The 11,836-nt window shown below is 42.0% G+C and overlaps 1 protein-coding gene across 1 annotated transcript; it reads left to right on the top strand.

Annotated features, from left to right (window-relative positions):
- The first annotated feature begins 1,886 nt into the window (after nucleotides 1-1,886).
- LOC115177186 (matrilin-2-like) lies at nucleotides 1,887-11,663 on the top strand. The gene is made up of 12 exons (XM_029737745.1): nucleotides 1,887-2,041; nucleotides 3,530-3,756; nucleotides 5,339-5,547; nucleotides 5,740-6,103; nucleotides 6,214-6,336; nucleotides 6,428-6,556; nucleotides 7,529-7,651; nucleotides 8,221-8,343; nucleotides 9,333-9,743; nucleotides 9,884-10,036; nucleotides 10,826-10,918; nucleotides 11,164-11,663. The coding sequence occupies exons 2-12, from the start codon at nucleotides 3,618-3,620 to the stop codon at nucleotides 11,220-11,222; spliced, it is 1,926 nt and encodes a 641-aa protein (XP_029593605.1). The 5' UTR covers nucleotides 1,887-2,041; nucleotides 3,530-3,617; the 3' UTR covers nucleotides 11,223-11,663.
- Nucleotides 11,664-11,836: the final 173 nt, after the last annotated feature.

Below are 11,836 nucleotides of genomic sequence, written 5' to 3'. Positions count from 1 at the left end.
ACCTCTCCCTCAATGTGAGCAAGACAAAGGAGCTGATCGTGGACTACAGGAAAAGGAGGGCCGAACAGGCCCCCATTAACATCGACGGGGCTGTAGTGGAGTGGGTCGAGAGTTTCAAGTTCCTTGGTGTCCACATCACCAACAAACTATCATGGTCCATCAGGCACTGCAACCCCCCCCCCCCCCAAAAAAAATATTGTCCATGATTTAGGCTGGTCCCAGATCTGTATGTATGGCATGACAATTACAGTCAGAGGAGTTGGCTAAAACACACACAGATCTGAAAACAGGCAAATGAGGATTGTATCCTCAACTCAAAATATTTATTTGTTTTGCCCATGATCACTGTTCATTGTTGGATTGCCTTTACAAACAACTTCCTTTCTGATGGGGTGCATTGAGAGAATGTATTAAGTGTTGCTATGCGAGGAAGGATTCCAAAGATTCAAAGCACCTGCCTGTAATCTGACATGATTGAAGAGCAGAAGTCATATCACCAAGTTACTCGTACATTATAGCTTAGTGTGTATAGAAAACTGTCATTATCCTGAATTATTACAACAGGACTGTGTTGAGTTGACATTTCTTTATTTTTAAGGTTGAGTTTTATGACTTGTGCATTTGATCTTATATCTGTGTTGTTTCCAATAAAGGAAAAAGTGGTGGTCTTGTTTTTTTTAATTAAGCCAATGTAAGCAGACCAGTCTGCTCTGCCGGATGCAGTTATTGGCAAGCTGTTCCCCAAATGGGGGATGTCCTCTGAGGACTCAGTCACATTTAACCGTCTGCTGCTGCAGCATAAAACGACACAGAAGTTACATTTATTTGTCTATTAAAAACACATTTCATTGATGGACAGATCTTGAGTTTTTATTTTGGATTCATAAGTATCATGCTGTGTGTTGTATTTACTGTGCGTCTCATTTTACTATGTTGTACACTTTATCACTTCTAAGGCAGGGGCTACGGTTCTGTTTTTCAAAAGGGGTTTGAGACAAATCCAGTATAGTATTATTGTGTTACATTACATCACTGATTGGTAGGCCTAAGAGATGACAACCAAAGGGAAAAGTCAAGGACTAAAAGCCTCGTTTTTTCTTCGACTGGCACTAATTCTGTCATCCTTAATTCATAAACCTGAATAATGAAAATTCTCTATGAAACTTGGAAACTATTTTGCCATTGACTTTAAGAGCTGTTAGGGCCATAACGTTGTAATATTGTAAGACAGGTAGGCTATTTTCAGGATGATTGACGTTAAGAGCACTGAAAGCACTGCTTTAGACCCCTTTTCCATAAACTGCTGCCTTACTGTTTCCTTCTGTTCAATGTGGAGAGTTCATTCAGACATCTTCCAGGTACAATAACCTCCTTTCACTGTAGCTTGGACCACCATTGGACCAGGACCACAGTACAGTAGTTGAACTATCTGACCATTGGCAAAACCAATACGCTTGTCATTTACGTTGACAAATGTACAATACAGTTGAGTTGTAGACACACTTATCACCTTTTCACAATGCTATTTGTCAGATGTAAGAACAATAGATGGGATATCTGTTTGATTATTGGTGACTATTTCTGATCAAAGAAGATCATATTTATGGTTACCAAAATGCTTAGTCGGCTCAGTTGAAGATGTGTTGATTGTGATTCTAATACTGAAATTATAGTTTAAACTGATAACTTACTGTATGAAAACATGAAGACTTGATCCGTACACCAATTTTTTTCTCTCCACATAATGGCTCCAATAGGAGGCTTCCCTCCCCAGGTTAGAGCCAGACTGAGGTAAGGCAGCTAAGAGTAAATACAGAAACAGTCAGTCCCAGAGGAGAGGGAGCTAGTCTGCTGCACGTGCATATAGAGAGAGAACTAAAGGACATCTGCATATTCTCTGACTGACTGCACGACTACAACAGTCACCAGCTTGACTCACTCATCCAGGTGGATTTCCTTTTCCTGCTTTACTTATTTTTTAAAACACTTTAATTTAGATATACTGACAGATATTTTCACCAAACTTTATTTTGATATTAAGGTAAGGAGACTTTGATATTTTGATGTTATTTTCAATAGGTAGTGTTGTCACACTGCAGCATGAAACCCCATGACAGATGTAGTGTTTACCACACAGAATCTGAGCTCGAAGATGACAATTTCATTTTTAAATAAAGTAAACATATAGTAAACATGATTTAGATTCCACATTAGACTTTGTTTGATTGAGATTCAACATTAGATGACAAGATACAATACGGCCATGACAAAAGGTTAAAAAATACTGTAGTTTGCAATTATCTTTTTTTAGGACTCCACTTGTATATGGTCCATCTCCTTCATTTTCAATTACAGACTGAATGAGTAATAGTAACAACTGTTGTATCGATCTCTGGCATGTTCTTGCATTGTGTCTCTTGTTTTCACTGGTTTTTCACTTACCAAAAGCTTGTACAGCTGTGGTAGTTGAACAGGAATTGATGTTCCGTGAGTGTGTGACCCTGCTTGCTTCAGGTCACTGACAGTCATCATCAACATGTCTGGTACTCCTTTGCATCTCAGACCTGTGAACAGTAAGGAACAACTCAGTGTAATCAACTCATCGCTCAGGCTCCAGAGTGGTGCAGTGGTCTAAGGCACTGCCTGTCAGTGCTTGAGGTGTCATTACAGACACCCTGGTTCAAATCCAGGCTGTATCACAACCAGCCATGATTGGGAGTCAAATAGGGCGGTGCACAATTGGCCCAGCGTCGTCCGGGTTTGGCCGGTGTAGGCCGTCATTGTAAATAAGAATTCATTCTTAACTGACTTGCCTAGTTAAATAGGACATATGTGTTCTAGAATGGGCATGGCTATGTCTTTTACAGCCATGGAACACAACTACTGTATGTCTTAAAGAATGGCCCGTACAGTCAACAGCTGCCTGTGTGTTGTGTGTTGATTGTAGCAGCAGGCTGTATGTAGGGGTCTATGGGAGAGATAACAGATGGCTCTGCAGAGGAATAGTCTGCTGTGTATTATAGACTGATTTAAATCACTGCAAATCACCTGTAGCACCTAAACATCTCAACTCAGAGTGGAGTTTTGTTCCATGTATTAATAACTCTGTGGGAAGACACCCAGGAGCAGCCAATGTTACATTTCAGTTCATGAACTGAAGGGAATTGGTGCATGTTTTTGTATTAGATTGTGGACCTCCCTCACTGGTAGCTTAGGTCTGGAATGTGCTGTATACATTGTAGCTGTAGTTGTGTCTTAAATGGCATCCTTTTCCCTATAAAGTGCACTACTTTGACCATTATAAGCAATAGTGTGCCATTTGAGACACAACCCTAATCGTACTGTGCGGCTGTGACATGGCAACCATTCTGGGTTAATGAGGTGAAATCTGAAGCTGTGGTTTCAGGCAGGCAGGAGGTGAAATGTATTCCTATTTATAATTCCTCTAGAGTCTGACTGACATCCCATCCCCAGTGTCCCTGTCATTGACTGGCAGTGTTTGTGTTTGTTGTTGTGCACTCATCCTCAGGACTGGAGGTTGAGTTGGTTGGCTCCGTTGTTTTACCAGCTGCTGTCTGTCCATCCATCCGTCCGTCCGTGGGTCCCCCTGGTCAAGGATGAGGTCCCTGGCCCTCGGGCTCTTTTGCCTGCTCTGCAGTGATGCAGTCCGAGTGGACCACAGAGACAGACGCCGTCCCAGACCATCTGTCCTGTCCAGAGGACGCAATGACTCGGCCGTCCAGTCCAACTCAGTGGGTAAGACCAGCAGAGATTACTGGTACTAAAGGAAATGTGGTGCTAGCTAAATACTGTGGTTTGTGTCGCAATCAACACTATCAGCAATGCAGGTCCTACAGATTCTAGTTTTGTCACACCTGGACTACTGTTCAGTCGTGTGGTCAGGTGCCACAAAGAGGGACCTCGGAAAATTACAATTGTCTCAGAACAGGGCAGCATGGCTGGCCTTTAAATGCTAACATTAATAATATGCATGTACATCTCTCATGGCTCAAAGTGGAGGAGAGATTGACTTCATCACTACTTGTTTATGTAAGAGGTGTTGACAAGCTGAATGCACCAAGGTGTCTGTTTAAACTCCTAGCACACAGCTCAGACCAGAACAGACTATGGGAGGCGTACAGTACTACATAGAGCCATGATTACATGGGACTCTATTCCACATCAGTTAACTGATGCAAGCAGTAGAATCAGATTTTAAAAAACAGATACAAATACACTGTGAAGAGACACACACACACACACACACAGGCACAGACACACATATACATGATAAGACATGCACTCTACACACACGTACACATGGATGTTGTATTGTAAATATGTGATAGTGGACTAGTGGCCTGAGGGAACACACTAAATGTATTGGATAAAGAGTTATGTAATATTTTTAATTGTATATAACTGCCTTAATGTTGTTGGACCTGATGAAGAGTAATAAATACAAATACAATGGAAGATAGTGGAATGCATGGAATATAATGGGACATAGAGTACAACATAATGGGACATACGGTACAATATAATGGAATATACGGTACATATAATGGGACATACAGTACAATATAATGGGACATACAGTGCAATGTAAAGGAATATACAGTACAATATAATGGGACATACAGTACAATATAAAGGAATATACAGTACAATTTAATGGGATATACAGTATCATATAATGGCATATACAGTACAATATAATGGGACATACAGTACAATATAATGGAATATACAGACCATATGTGTGTGCTATGTACAGTATGTATATTCATAATAGGTCTGTATTTCCCCTCACAGTAAAGATCATGTAAAATCAATGTCTGACCAGGGAAACTGGAATATATGGAGAATGTAGAAGTTTTTATTCTTGTCTTTTCCCAGGCTTAGTTTAGTGTTGACTGACCTACAGATTATTACTGGAGACTAGAGAATTCAGAATCTTTCCTCTGCTTTCAGACTGACTGACTGAGTACACAAAGTAATAGTCATTGTCCAAACTCTAAAAGAAAGAATCAACCAGATAGTGTCAGAATTATGTACTATAGTACTTTAAGTAAGACCCAACTTTTGGTTTCTTCATACAGAGAGCCCATGTAAATATCAGTTATATACAGTATAGTAAGACTACTTCCAGTCAGATTATCTGTATGTTCCTCAGAGAGCCCCTGTAAATACTATATTAGAGTTACATTAAGCCTATATACAGTACAATACTTCCATTAAGGCTTTCTTTGTGTTCTCCCCCAGAGAGCCTGTGTAATTATCACATATAGTAGGCCTGGTCTACTGTACCTCCAGTAATGCCTGTGTCTTTCCCCAGAGAGCCTGTGTAAAGGGAAGCCCCTGGATTTTGTGTTCATCATCGACAGCTCCCGCAGCGTGCGTCCCAGCGACTACGAGAAGGTCAAGATCTTCATCACCAACCTCCTGGCCTTCCTGGATGTGGGGCCGGAGGCGACGCGCGTCGGGCTGCTGCAGTACGGCAGCGTGGTGCAGAATGAGTTCTCCCTCAACACCTACAGCAGCAAGGTGGCCTGGGGAACGAGTTCTCTCTCTCTCTCACTCCACAGGGATGTTGTAATGTGGATGAACTTCCAGAGCAGAATAGAGAGATATACTGTTCTATTCTTTTTACAATGTGTTTATTTGGTTTTCCAAGTACAAGAATCCCCAATAAACTAACCCACCCACATTAACAAACACAGAACTGTTGTATTCAAGGCAGATGTGGAGCGAGCGGTGAAGGCCATGGACCACCTGGCCACCGGCACCATGACCGGCCTGGCTATCCAGTACACCTTGGAGACAGCCTTCACCGAGCCAGAGGGCGCCCGGCCCGCCGACATGCACATCCCCCGCATCGCCATGATCGTAACGGACGGGCGCCCCCAGGACACGGTGGAGGAGGTGGCGGCACAGGCCCGGCAGGCGGGCATCCAGATCTTCGCCATCGGAGTGGGCAGGGTGGATATGAACACGCTGCGGGCCATCGGGAGTGAGCCCCACTCGGAGCATGTGTACCTGGTGGACAACTTCAGCCAGATAGAGACCCTCACATCTGTCTTCCAGTCCAATCTGTGTGGAGGTGCTTTCTCTCTGTTCATCTATCAATACACTCATGTGCTTTATTCATTATATTGATGGGGATTCTAAGGATGTATTATTTGTATGTATGTGTGTGTGTGTATGTATTAGGTACAGACCTGTGCTCTGTGATGGACCATCAGTGTGATCACCTCTGTGTGAGCACCCCAGCCTCCTACATGTGCCAGTGCAGAAGGGGTTACACCCTTAACTCTGATGGCAAGACCTGCCGCGGTGAGTGAACAGCAGCAGAAGCATAGGGGAAGGTTTAGGGTTAGCATTAAATCCTGTCTTTGCCTATGTTGTGGTCCTCCTGGTTCTGTAGCGGAAGACCAATGTGATGTGGTGGACCATGGCTGTGCCCATATCTGTGCCAACGTGCCAGGGGTACTCGGCTACGAGTGTCGCTGCCGGCTTGGGTATGAACTCAACGAGGACGCGAGGACGTGCCGAAGTGAGATTCTTTGTTTTTCTTCTTTCGTTCGTTCTTTCGTTCGTTCTTTCGTTCTTTCTCTTTCTTTCTTTCTTTCTTTCTTTCTTTCTTTCTTTCTTTCTTTCTTTCTTTCTTTCTTTCTTTCTTTCTTTCTTGTGGTTATGACTAAAGTTAATATAGAACAAAAAAGATGAATTTACCCTGAAATCAAGTAATTTATCTGCTTGTGAAGGTCAATTATACTGAAAACAATAAATCATTTGTTTTGGGTTACATTTCAATCCATGGACTGGCTCAGTGATGCAACTACGCTTGACAATTGTAGTGTGCACAATCAGTTCTTTAAGCAGTTGAAGGGATGAATGTCCCAGATCAGTCCAACTCTAATACAGTATTTGGTCTATCTTGTTGCCAGACGGAGGTCCAAGTCCACCCACATTTGGACATGCCCCTAGTTCTCTAGTGGAACTTCAGACTTCAGAGTAGCATAGGGGAGATCTCCAAGAGGAAGTGTGCTTTTTGAATCATCTCACTGGCTGCTGACATATGGGGGAGTGTGTCCAGGGTATCAGAATACTAACCAATCATAATAGACAGCCAGGGTTCCATCTGGTTTGATCTGTAGAAAGGGTTCTACATGGAACCAAAAGGGTTCTCGTATGGGGACAGCCAAACAACCCTTTTTGGTTCTAAATAGCACCTTTTTTTCTAAGAGTGTATGTTCCGATGCGAATTGCACAATAAACATTTAAATTCACTTCAGAAAGCACACCTCTCGAGTGTATTACAATCCTAACACATTTGGGATATTGATTTCAGAGCCCTGTGGGTGAATCATAAACTGTAAGCGCTTAAAACAAATAGGCAGAAACAACTGGTATTACAGGAAATAAAGAAAATTCCAAATTAAAGGCACCTATTCTCTTGCTGACATCCTGAGAATAATGTATGAATTCAAGCCCATCTATGTGTGTCTCTACCTTTTCCCCTCAGGAATAGATTACTGTGACCTGGGGAACGATGGCTGTCAGGATGACTGTGTCAGCTCTCCTGAGTCCTACATCTGTAGATGCACGAGGGGCTATGTTCTCAACCTCGATGGCAAGACCTGCAGCAGTAAGTTCATCACTCTGGTTATATGAACTGTGTTACTGTGCTATTAACAACACTGTACTCAACCTCCCCCTCCTGAGATGGCAGTGCCAGTACACCTCTAAAAATGGTTTAAAATAGATTTAAGCTAACAAATAAAGCAATCATAAACTGTTCATTCAACATATCAGTCCCTGGAGGACTCAACAACAGAGTGCTGTGCTCACTGTGTGGGCAGTGTTGAGGGAAACATTTGTAATGTATTTATTTGTTGAATGTAGTGAATATGTGAGTCACTGTTATATTTCTATATAACAGTGTCGAAGTGTTAATTCCCTGAAAGAATATTAGTATGCATTGTCCCTTTCTCTCTCATGCCTTGTTTCAGTCTCTCTAACACCTCTCAGAGATTGACCACTGTGCTCTTGGTGACCACGGGTGTGAACATGACTGAAGATTCATTTTTCTGTATCTGTCTCACCTAATACGCAGAAATATCATTTGTATTCAACATTTTACTTAGATTTCAACATACTAGCAAGTCTTGCTTATTGACCTCAACAACTGGGTCTGATCACTTTTACTCACTGCAGAGCTTGATCCATGTTCCCTTGGTAACCATGGGTGTGAGCATGACTGTGTGAACACTGAAGATTCATTTGTGTGTAGATGTCGAGAAGGCTACAAACTCAGACCTGATAACAGAACCTGCAAGAGTAAGTCCATGGCATGCTTCCATGTCTTACTACCAGCTGTGCGGTAACAGATCTTTTGGCCATTGCACAGTAATGAGAGGATCTTCTCTATGCATCATGCTGTTTTGGCCCAATGGATTCACATCCCTTTAAATTGATATGTTAGAATGAATGTGTTACATTTTAATGGTTATGTGACTGATGGAAGTTGGACTGCCTTCACATATACACCTAACTGCCTCTTTCATAATGGGTCTGACTGTGACTGAGTGTTTTTCCATCTTGTTATTTATATGTTACATCATTTGTGAGTTGTGATTATGAGGTCATGGTTAATCCTGATGCTCCCTCTAGTCCAGGGTGTTCTTTTCCTGGATTAACAGGAATATTCTATACTGTTTGACAGTGACAGGCACGTCATGAAGGAAGTAAGAGTAGTCCTCGATAGGTAGATAGATGGATATTCATGCACATTATTACCCAATGTTGCATTAAAATGACTATGTATTTGGTACCATGAAGCCTGGAGTAGAGTAGAGAACACACTTTTCCATTATTAATGAGAATGATCCTTATTACTATTTCAATATGACCTGCACCAGGGGTGCAACTTTCACTGGGGACGGGGGGACTTGTCCCCCCCCACATTCTTAAATTGCATTTTTGTCCCCCCCAGTTTTATCATTGGAATGTGATACAAAACGATGCAATGGTGTGCTTTAGGACCATGTGGACGCCTCCAAGCGGTCAAGTAGGCTGTTTGGAGTGTTTATCCGACTGGATAAAAATAATAATATGTCCCCCCACTCTAAAACGGACCAAAGTTGCACCCCTGACCTGCACACAGGTCTTCATAATGTTGGGCCATTTTTATAAAATGAGCCAGTTAGTAGCCTATCAGCGACATTGTTTAAGTAATGTAGGCTAGTACTTTCTGCTGCTGTCTTACCATAGTATAGTTGATTTGGGGCGTCATGACGACTCAACACTATTTGTCTCTACTACGGCAGAGGCAGAGTGTTCAGACGGAGGGATGGATCTGGTATTTGTCATTGATGGCTCTAAGAGCCTGGGACCAGCCAACTTTGACCTTGTCAAGCAGTTTGTGAACGGCATCGTGGACTCTTTGGACGTGTCCGGCACGGGCACCCACGTGGGGCTGCTGCAGTACTCCGCTAAGGTCCGCACAGAGTTCACCCTGGGTCAGTATACCTCAGGCTGGGACATCAACAGGGCCGTGTCGCGGATGCAGTACATGGGCAGAGGATCCATGACGGGCGCTGCCCTGCGCCACATGTTTGAGTACAGCTTCTCTGCCAAGGAGGGGGCCAGGCCCGACATGCCACGGGTCAGCATCGTGTTCACCGACGGACGATCCCAGGATGATGTGTCGAAATGGGCCACTAAGGCAAAGGATGCTGGTACGGTTTCTTACATCGTGTTTGCTGAACTTGATCTGATTGCAGAGCCATTTAAAGAGCCTTTAATAGAGTACCATCTTCTCTTAAAGGAGTCATTTATCCACTTCCTTCTGACCTTTGACCTGCTTCCCCACCCCCAGGTATCACAATATATGCACTTGGTGTTGGTAAAGCCATCGAAGAGGAGCTCAGGGAAATTGCTTCCGAGCCAGATGATAAGCATTTGTACTATGCTGAAGATTTTAGCAACATGGGAGAAATTACAGACAAATTGAAGTCACGGATATGTAAAGGTACACAATGAATAAAACACACTGTAAAATAACTTTCTTATTAAAGATCCACCACAGCTACACATTATTCATTATTTCTCACACTTTTCCTGCACAGTGCACAAATCCTCTCATCTTGAATACATTATGAATTCTATAAATACAAATATTAAAACAAAAATGCCCCTAAACCCATCTAAAGTCTTAAAACTAATCAGATTGTTTATGGAGGTGGTGCTTATAGACTTCCATATCATTTTTTATACTTAAGCAATAAGGCACCTCGGGGGGTTGTGGTATATGGCCAATATACCACAGCTAAGGGCTGTTCTTATGCACTCCGCATTGTGTCGTGCATAAGAACAGCCCTTAGCCGTGGTATATTGGCCATGTACCACAACCCCCCAAGGTGCCTTATTGCTATTATAAACTGGTTACCAACGTAATTACAGGATTACAAATACATTTTTTGTTGTACCCGTGGTATATGATATACCACGGCTGTCAGTCAATCAGCATTCAGGGCTCGAACCACCCAGTTTAAAATGTGTGTTAGATCGATTTTCTCTCATGCACTGCATTTCAGGAAATATTTATTGAGAGCCGGTAAGTACTTTATGTTCAGGGGAAAGATGCTGTACATCTCTGCCACCTGCAGGTGATTTTATGAAGTACAACAGAAACCATAGCATTGGAGGCCTATCATTGTACAGTATATTGTGAGGCTCTGGGAATGAATAATTGTATTGCACTTGATCTGTGTCAGTCTGTTCCTAAAAGACAATCCATACTGTGTCTGTCTGTGAACAGAGAAACCCTCCCCTCAAGATATGTGTAAGTGTGAGAACGTGATGCTCTTCCAGAGGCAGGTCAACGAACAGCTTAGGAGACTGACCCAGAATAATATCCTTTACAGCCCTGTGGTGGTGTACATACTTTAGATAAGAGTTTTAATATTGCCATGACATTGAATGCTTTACAAATGGTACCCTATTACCTGTATGGTGTGCTACTTTTGACCAGAGTGCTATCAGCCCTGGTCAAAAGTAGTGCACTATAAAAGGATATAGGCTGCCATTTAGGATGCGACCATTATCTTTAAAAATGTGTTTAGTTTAAAATCAATAACTTCCTTAATGTGTAAATACTTGATGTTGTGTCAAAAAGGATGGAGACCTTGAGAATCAGCTTGGACACAAATGAATGAAGGACAAAGACATTGCTTTCATCTGTTCGTCCTCAACGGATTCTTCTCAACTGGCCTGCGGTGCAAGAGCATTACTAAACTTCAAGGGATAACTTTAAGCTATTTCAACATGCTACACTGAAACATATGGTATATTTTCTACTGTAACTGCTATTTATATTCTGAACAAAACTATGCATTTATGCATGTGGCTGTGGACTGGAGTGAAGCCAAAAATACTGTATATCTTTGCTACATTCAGGTACCAAAATGTGTTTCTTTTTAAAAGTAAAATGTTATTTGGCAGATAACTGCAATTTATAGATCCAAATATAATTCGTATAAGATACAGTACAACATTTTATAATGACAAATCAAAGTAAAATCACTTTGTATTTCAAGCAAAATGCTTTCTATTGCTGTTGATGTGAATAAAATCCCTGTTGATCTTGCTTGTATTGTACCTCGTGGAACACAAATGTGTCAATGTTTTCAAAGATTGGAAGATCAGATCATCTGTTAGATTTGGATTGAACCCAACAAAGTTTTGTAGAAAACAGAAACACACATAGTGGTCTTACTGCTACAATTTCCAATGCATGTGAATTCTGTATAATCTAACAATGTGTTTATCC

Source organism: Salmo trutta, chromosome 37, assembly GCF_901001165.1.
Source record: "Salmo trutta chromosome 37, fSalTru1.1, whole genome shotgun sequence".
NCBI classification, from domain to species: domain Eukaryota; kingdom Metazoa; phylum Chordata; class Actinopteri; order Salmoniformes; family Salmonidae; genus Salmo; species Salmo trutta.
This window is presented reverse-complemented; position numbering and strand designations above follow the sequence as displayed.

Bases quoted from the DNA above. Each gene is read 5' to 3' on its own strand.
- LOC115177186 (XM_029737745.1), top strand. From the start codon at position 3,618: ATGAGGTCCCTGGCCCTCGGGCTCTTTTGCCTGCTCTGCAGTGATGCA. The intron at 3,757-5,338 runs GTAAGACCAGCA...GTCTTTCCCCAG, and splicing joins CGTCCAGTCCAACTCAGTGG to AGAGCCTGTGTAAAGGGAAG. The intron at 9,744-9,883 runs GTACGGTTTCTT...CCCCACCCCCAG, and splicing joins CACTAAGGCAAAGGATGCTG to GTATCACAATATATGCACTT.